Genomic DNA, 8,420 nt, shown 5'->3' with positions numbered 1-8,420 from the left:
ACAAAGTATTTATTTAAACTCAATGATTCAAATCTGATTATTCTGGGAGCTAATAGCTTGCCCACTGACTAAGTGATTACCATGGTTTTACCAGCTTGCTAGTCTTCTCCATGAACAAAACACTGACTGCCCAGGCAACAAGAACTGCAGCCTTGCTGAAGCCATGTACAAGTCTAGTGCCCACCCAGAATCACCCTGCAAAGGAGCTCTAATGTCTCACTAGAAACTAAAGAAACATGTGCCCACCAGAATTGTGGAGCAAGGGCAGTGCCCTCCAGCAATTGTTTTAATTTATTAGAAAACTGTATTTTCTTAATAATTTTCCTTCTTCAACTTTTGAATTGCTTCCTTGTTACAAGAATCCCCAGAATTTCTGGGAACAGATAAATGACAGCAATCACTTTGTCCTCATGTGGACTTCTTAGAATTGAAGCTCACCAGTGAGTTTGTTTTAAACCACAAAATTAGCATGTGATTAAATTCAGTATATATAGTACAGCCACAAAAGCAGACAGACCATCATCTACCCAGCTCCACTTTCATTTCTTGTCTTCCATTGTGGAAAAAAGGTAAGAATTTTAGATATGAATTCAATGTGAATTTATTCCAACCTGGATTGAGCTGTGGGAAGAGCATAATTGATTAAAATGAAATATTTGAAATGAGTAATTAAGGAAAAGCTGAGCCTGTATTTAAAAATTACATTTAAAATGGAATTGTTTAGAAAGGTCTGGTAAAAATTGTAATGATCCTACAGACTTCATTAGTCTAATAAAGTGTAGTAAATGTAGGACCTAAAGTTCAATACAAACTGGTAAGGAAGCTGTGTTTCAGTCAGAAGTATTTTTTGGTCAGAAGTGCTAGCATTTACCTCATGAGTTACCCCAGATGTGAGAGGGGAGCAGGAGAATGTGACTTTTGGGTAAGGCATCAGGCAGCATATTTAAACAGAAGAGAAGCAGGATTACGTGTGCTCTCCAGAGTCATGGGGCACACAGGAGAAGACATCATTAGGTGTGTAAGGCAGAAGAGTATAAGGCAGAGGAAGCAAACAAGATAGCAGCCCCAAAAAGCATCTGGAGAGTGAAACAAATAAATGAAATGTTGGATAAAGATCTCACTCTCACTGGAAATGAAAAGGTATGATTTAACTAAATTTCATAACTATTAGTTTTTAAAAGATAAAAAAACTGAATTTCTTTTTACAGTTTTTGGTCAGTTTTGATTCATCAGGGCTGAAACCTTCATATCCTTAAAATCCAGGTAGTGTTCAATAGCTTGCATACCTTGTGCAAGGTTGCAATCACTTGGAGGAAGCTGACCAATGCCCTCTTTCCACAAATTGCAGTGCGCTGTCAGCTTTAGTACTGTAGAAAGGTGCAATACTAAAAAAGGTGAGGTGGACTGAGGATGAATCTGCTGACACACCAAGAGCCGCATCTCCAAAACATTGTCGTGAGGATAAAAAAAGTGAATTTGCCCAATCCTGTGGAAGTCTTTAAGAAATGGAAACAGTAGGTAATAAAATGCCTTGCTGTTCTCCAAAACTAAGAAACTTCATATAGAATAAAATAAATACATGCACAAAAAAAAACCCAAACACCTAGGCAGTGTCTAACAAGGTATCATATTTGTATTTTCAAGCAAATGAATTAATGCATTTTCTGTAAATATTCATCATTTCTTTATAGCTTTCCAAAGCACAATGCTCTATATGAAATAAAAATAAATTAAAAAAAAAAACAATGCAGCCAACAGTTGAAAAAATTGAAATGGCTACCAAAAAAGTTCATTATAGGGCCAAGGAGGTGGCTCAGTAGAATAAGCCCTTCCCTGGCAAGTGCAAGGGCCTGAGTTGAATCCCTGGTTCCACCAAAATAAATAAATAAGTAAAAGTTCATTAGACATTTAGGAGTAGAAAATGACAGTCAATTTCTCTCTGGTCCTATGATAATCATATAATCATATAATGTTTAATGCATTATATACTAGTCATATATTTTCCAAAATGCAAGCATTTTTATAATATTAGTTGTTTTCAATTTTGTTTGAAGAAAAAATAGCCCTACCTACATAACAGAATATATCTGACTGCCACTTTCCCCCACGCTCCCTCTGTCATTACAGGGCTCAGCCATGAAGCTCGTCCTCCTTCTTGTCTGCCTTGTGCCTCTCACTCTCGCAAGGGAGGTAAGTACAGAACGTGGTCACAGGACTGAGACAGACAGGACAATCTGCCTACTTCTAGACAGAGAATGGCATCACCAATATTTCTTAATGTTCAAAGTATAGCTGTGAAAATTACTAACATCACAGATGATCTTGATACTTTCCTGTACTTTTATAACTGGGACAAAGGCTTTCCATGCCCATACTCCAGCCATCTCTAAAATGAAAAACAGAAAAATCAGTAAGTTACAAAGCAAGAAACACGCATACACGCACACACACGCACACACACCCCCCACACACACACACACACACACACGTTAATGGAGCACTAACTCACATCTTACTTGTCTACCAGGACATATCCAGGAGATGGAGTAGAACAATAATTAAGCTTATAACTATAAACATATTTACAATCAGAGTAGGAAGATTTGGTACAAACTAACTTGTTTTCTGTGATCTTTCAAAACTTATTCTCATTTCATGTAATAGACATGTATACCAATTAAAACATTAAATGAAAAAGACAATAGAATAGTCACTTTTTAAGTTTCTAAAAAGGTATATATTTTAATTTTATTTTTCAAATTTAGTAAAAAATTATAAAAAATTAAATAAGAAACATTCAATAATAAATTAATTTTAGGAACTAAAATGGTACTTTTCATTGTTTTTCTTTACAGAAGCAAGTACTCAGTGCATCTGCTGAGGTAAGATTATTATTATTTTTTTATTATCATTTTTTTTGTGGAACTGGGGATTGAACTCAGGCCCTTGAGCTTGCCAGGCAAGCACTTATTCCACTGAGTCATCACCCCAGCCCTGGTAAGATTATTTTTGAGGAAACTGTTCAACAACAAAGGAGTAAAATTTTCTCACAACAAAGTGATACATATATAATTTTTCTTTCTTCTCTTTTTTTCTTTCACAGACTTCAGAAAGTGTTGCAAGCAGTGACGTAAGACCACAGCCTATCAGGGGCAATTTCCCTCTTTTAAAAAAATGCTTTCCTTTTGCCTACTATGTAAAAGCATGGAAGTTAGATTTAAAGCAACTATCTTCTGGCATTACTTTCCATGCAAATTTTCATTCTGTATGCTTAAGAACCAAATAAGGTACAATTTAGTATTTTTAATCATTCTAAGATGACCCCATACTTAAAGTTCTGCCTCTTAGTTCCCTCAGTTTTGAGTATGTCATTTTTTCTCTATATATATGTATATTATATATAAAATATTATAATATATATATATATATATATATATTACTACAGTATGTACAGGGTCTCACTATGGACTCATAGTGATCCTTCCTGATTTCAGTCTCCCAAGTGCTGGGATTACAGGCTTGTGCCACCACACCCAGTCTTAATCACCATCTCAGCACAACCCAGGGCAGGGCCAGCATGGCATGCTGGGGATCAAACTCTGGCTGCTGCGTTCTACCTAAGCAGGTGCTTTAGTCTCTGAGTTATCTGGCTGGCTCTGATGTGGTCTTCTTGAATTCTTACTCATTTTTTTTCCTGACATACTATGGATTGGAAACAGGGCCTTCCAACTGATCTGTAGTCCTAGCCCTTGTTTATATGAGATGGGATCTTGCTAAATTATTCACTTGGCTCTAATTGATGTGTCATCATCAGTTTAGTAAATGACAGTATACTTTGCCTCTTCACGAAGGCTGTAAGCTCTTTAGAGGAAGTATGTACTTCACCTATTCATTTGATCACTTACAGTTGTCATGTGAACAAAGAATCATTAGTCTATATTTTTAAGTTTTTATTAATATGTTTGCTGTAGGTAAGAATTCCATTCATTGTAAGAAGGTAGTACATAAAAATAACACATTTTAACTTATTTTATATCCTCTCCCCCCACGCTTTCCCTATTTATCCATTTCTTCATTGTACTGTCTTTTTTTTTTTTCTCATCAGAGGGGGTTTTAGAGGTCATTTTTAGTCAGTGAAAGAAATAAGTTAGTACAGAGCTGTTGCCATCCAGTAATGCCCCTTTTGTACTATGTTCACGAATTTTCTCATTTCTTGACTGCATTCATCTGACTTTCATTTACAGAACTTTATACAGAATAGATTAGAATTCTCAATGATTATAGTTATTAATGACATTACTGATTGTGTCCACATTAACCTATTAAATGTTCATTTTGAAAAATATATTGAAAATAAGAACTAATCATTAAAACTAAATTTTATTCTATTTTTATTTTTCTGAAGGAATATATTACACATATCAAGGTAAAAACTTTATATTGAGTCTACATGTTTTCAATATTAATGTTGTTTGACTTTTATAGATGATAATATTTTTTAATGCATAACTTGATTTTAGCAGAAACTTCAACAGATTAAACAGGAGGAGCAGCAGCAAAAACAGGTAATTTGTTTATATTTCTATATACTATGAAGTACATAGAATATACAAAAGTATTTACAATGTATATATTTAATCTAAAGAATGGTAGTAAATGAACATGACCTGTCAAGCACTGTAAGAAATTAAACATTGGCAAAGTCCATAAACTTGCTAAATCATAAATATTTTTACATTAATGATTTCAGAATAGAGATTAAATACCTAATGATATCTCTAATGCTATGTATTAATAGGTACATATGGACAGAACTATGTCCACATTGCAAACTATGCTTCTTTTATTCTCAACGTGAACATGGTGATGAATGGGGAAAGGGAACAAAGGCAACCTGGCACAAACCCTCCTCTGACTGTTGGGCAGCGTGATGACGTGACCTTGAGATCCTGCGTACTTCATTCTCTGCGTCTGTATATTCAGTGTTCTTAAGGAATCTCAAAAGGTCTTACGTTAGCATTCATCATAACGTTCCGGAGAAACTGCCTCTCCACAGAGGAAAGTGAGGCCCGGAACACAATTCAGTTAATAAGTCAATATAAAATTCTGCAATTCAATTACATTAATGGTCAAACAGGAGTATTTTAATGCCTCATTTTATCAGTGGATATTCTCATGTTTGATATCAGTGTATATTCTGTTTGATCACTTACAGTGGATATTCTCTAAATCAAATTAAGATGTAAAAATAGATTTAAAAAAAAAAGATTAAAAGATTCCTTTACACCAAGGAAAACAATGCTGGCTCTTGGCCAGCGTTAAACGTACTCCAGCCTCAGAGCTGCCCGTCAGTCTTTTCAGACCGGCTGTGTGAAGAAGCAGCAGCAGGGCGGTCTGTTAAGAGACCCGCGGGCTACACCCGCGCGCTCCCCAAACTCCTGCGCGCACACCTGCGGCAACCGGGGGCGCAGGAGCAGGGAGAGCCAAACCTTTCTTCAAGATTCCCGAACACCAATTTCACGTTGAGTGGTGCATTCGTCTACGACGTGAACGCTCTGAGAAGCGCTGCACAGCATCCCCAAGCGTGTCTTAGGCGCTTCTCCGGGGGCAGGCGACTGACTGCGTTCTGGCGGGTGGCGACTCAGGCCGCTGCCCTGCCCTTCTTCCAGGACCAGCGCCAGGCCCCCGCCCCCTACGCCGCGCCCGAGCCCTACGCCGTCCCGGGTGCCAGCCTCCTGCCAGTGCCGCAGCCCGCCGCGGCGCCCGCGCTCCTGCCGCTGCTGCAGCCCGAGGTGATGGCCAACTTCCCCAGGGCCGAGCAGGCGCCCTTCCTGCCCGCCGCCTTCCCGGTCCCCGTCCCTGGAGTCCTTGGCCAGCAGATCCCCGTCATCGTCGGCCCGCAGATACCCCAGCAGCAACAGCTCGTGCCCATCGCGCCGCCGCTGCCGGGGGTGGTCCTGCTCCCCGCGCACGCGCAGCCCGTCCCGCAGACGCACGAGCCCACCCGGTTCGTCCAACAACTGCTGTACCGCGCCCTGCAGCCCCAGCTCGCCCAGCGCGCTCCAGAGCACAGCTACGTTGCTGTAAGTGCATGCTCGCGCCTAGTACAAACTCGCCTCTGGAAATGCGCGCTCGCCCTGCGTCCGTTCTGGGATGCACGGTGCTGAAACATGCGTAGTGTGATTCAGGAGTGCGACGCACTCTCGTTGGTGCGGCAGCCACACATTGGATTGTGGGAAATCATCCCCCAGTTCCCGGATAATTCTGATGGTGGGTGTGACCAGTTAGTGAGAAGCAACTGTTGGGGAGGAAATGATGGCCGAGATTCTGATTTAATTGATATGCTGAGATACTGATGGAAAGAGGCCCAGGCCCAGGCCTTACTAAAACCAGAACTGAATTTGGCCATCTGTCCGACAGGTTTTACAATAATGAACACTGGTTCTTTCCCAGAGTTTTAGCATCGTCGTAGTGCACATGTGTTCCTCATACTCTAGTGCACATCTTGCCTAGGCCGAACGTACAGGAGAGCGAGAGCGAAAGTGAGATGTCCCCTAAATCGGACCTTCTGAAGGCAGGTGTTCCTTGCTAAGATTTAAATTGTATGTTCATTTATCTTGCATTTGTTTCATTTTAAGGTGTAAGAGGATTTCAAGATCAATGCTTCCACCTCATATTTTGGTAAGTCTGCTAATTTGAAGATTACATTGATCTTTGTTGTAGTAGATATCTGTATATTTTATTATTTCAGATAAACACAAGATAATGTCAAATCCCATCAGTATACTAGCCTAATAATGATGTCTGTTCTTTAGTGATTTATTATTTTACCAATGTGAAATTATAAGTCTATGTCAAGAAATTTTAAATTTTATTTATGTATTGTTGATAGATTTGATTGGCTTGCTTTCAAAGTCTATGCGTTTACATTTAATGATCATTTTTAGGCAAAACAAAACAGATCTACTTGTATGTCGATGTACTTAAGCTTCCGTTAAAAGGTCTAGTTTCATTATTATTTCTAGCTTGGGTTTCATAATTCTTTACTTCTCATAAAATCCTTTTAATTTGTGAATCAGAATACAATTGCTTATTCCAAGGTCAAGGGTTCAAAAGGAGCAAGCAGACAGCTTTGATATCCTGAAAAGTTGTGATCCAGGTAGATGTGGAGTTTCATCAGAACAAGTGGGCTGGCGTTTGGCCTGTTAGGAACTTTGTGTGAATGCAAGGGAAGGTTCAACAGAATGCATTTGTATTACTATTTATCTAATTATATTAATCTTACCAAACTTACAAATAGGGATAGTTGAATTCGTGTATGAGTAACAACTAATTCTATATTTGCTCTCTGTTCTACAGAATTGACTAGGACGGGAAATGTGGCATCCTTTCTTTGTATTTTATTACCCAGAGTCACTCATTTTGAAATGAATCCACATGAAGAAATGAAAGTTTATTCTCTTGTTAATTTTAGATGTTATATGGCATTCATTTAATTTGAATTTGGTGGAAGCACTCTAAATGTTACATTTCTGGAATTAGATTTCCTATTATTTCTTTAAGAACCTATTTTCTTTCTAGTCATGTCAATAAATTAATCCTTTAGGCATATTCATGTTGTCTTGTTTTATTTTTAATATTCACAACCAATTGTATCTAGCACTTGGGAACCAGAGGCAGGAGGAATGCTGTGAGTTAGAGGTCAACTTGAGCTACATGGCAGACCTTCAAAATATCAAAGAACAATCAATGGTAGTGTAGTGTGAAAACTAATCAATATAGACTGTGTCATAAAAATGATAAAGAATCTTATCAGTTTATACAGAAAAAAGGATTAGTCAAAATTTAGCATCAATACACAGTAAAAGCTTTCCAAAGTAGAAGTGGAATTTCCTCAGCCTCATAAAGAACATCTATGTAAAAATCTATGACTAATGGTGAACCTTCATACTGAAGGATGAAGTAGTAAAGATTTCCTTCTGAGATCAAGAGCAAGGTGTCTGCCAGTCACAAGGGCATCTACCTTTATCTCCCTTTGGACAGAATCAATTTCAGCCAGTGTGAAAATTCAAGCAATAGAAATGTAAGGCATATAGAATTTTCCCTACTTGTAGAAAATAAGATCATCTAGGTAGAAAATCCCAAGGAATCTGTGAAAATATTTTTGAACTGATAATGAGTTTGATATAATTCATTATCTTTGCAAGATAAATTATCAGCAATCAAAAGTAAAATGACACAGTATTTATAACTACTCCCAAAATGATCAAATTATATATAAATCTAAAGAATATAAGACCTAGATATAAAATTATAAAATGCTAATACAGGGTCAGGGAGATAACTCAGTGGCTTAAGTGCCTGACTGGCAAGTGCAAGGTTCTGAGTTTGGGAAAAAGAAGAAAGAATAAATGCTAATG

At 38.1% G+C, this 8,420-nt stretch overlaps 1 protein-coding gene across 1 annotated transcript; it reads left to right on the top strand.

The window, feature by feature from the left end:
- Nucleotides 1-532: 532 nt before the first annotated feature.
- On the top strand, nucleotides 533-7,562 carry LOC101574917 (beta-casein-like). Its single transcript, XM_023708203.1, has 9 exons — nucleotides 533-569; nucleotides 2,128-2,190; nucleotides 2,856-2,882; nucleotides 3,104-3,130; nucleotides 4,406-4,426; nucleotides 4,521-4,565; nucleotides 5,646-6,083; nucleotides 6,639-6,681; nucleotides 7,360-7,562. Exons 2-8 carry the CDS (start codon nucleotides 2,137-2,139, stop codon nucleotides 6,642-6,644), a joined length of 618 nt encoding a protein of 205 aa, XP_023563971.1. The 5' UTR covers nucleotides 533-569; nucleotides 2,128-2,136; the 3' UTR covers nucleotides 6,645-6,681; nucleotides 7,360-7,562.
- The last annotated feature ends 858 nt before the right edge of the window (nucleotides 7,563-8,420 follow it).

Source organism: Octodon degus, unplaced genomic scaffold, assembly GCF_000260255.1.
Source record: "Octodon degus isolate 3935 unplaced genomic scaffold, OctDeg1.0 scaffold00341, whole genome shotgun sequence".
Taxonomy (NCBI): Eukaryota; Metazoa; Chordata; class Mammalia; order Rodentia; family Octodontidae; genus Octodon; species Octodon degus.
This window is presented reverse-complemented; position numbering and strand designations above follow the sequence as displayed.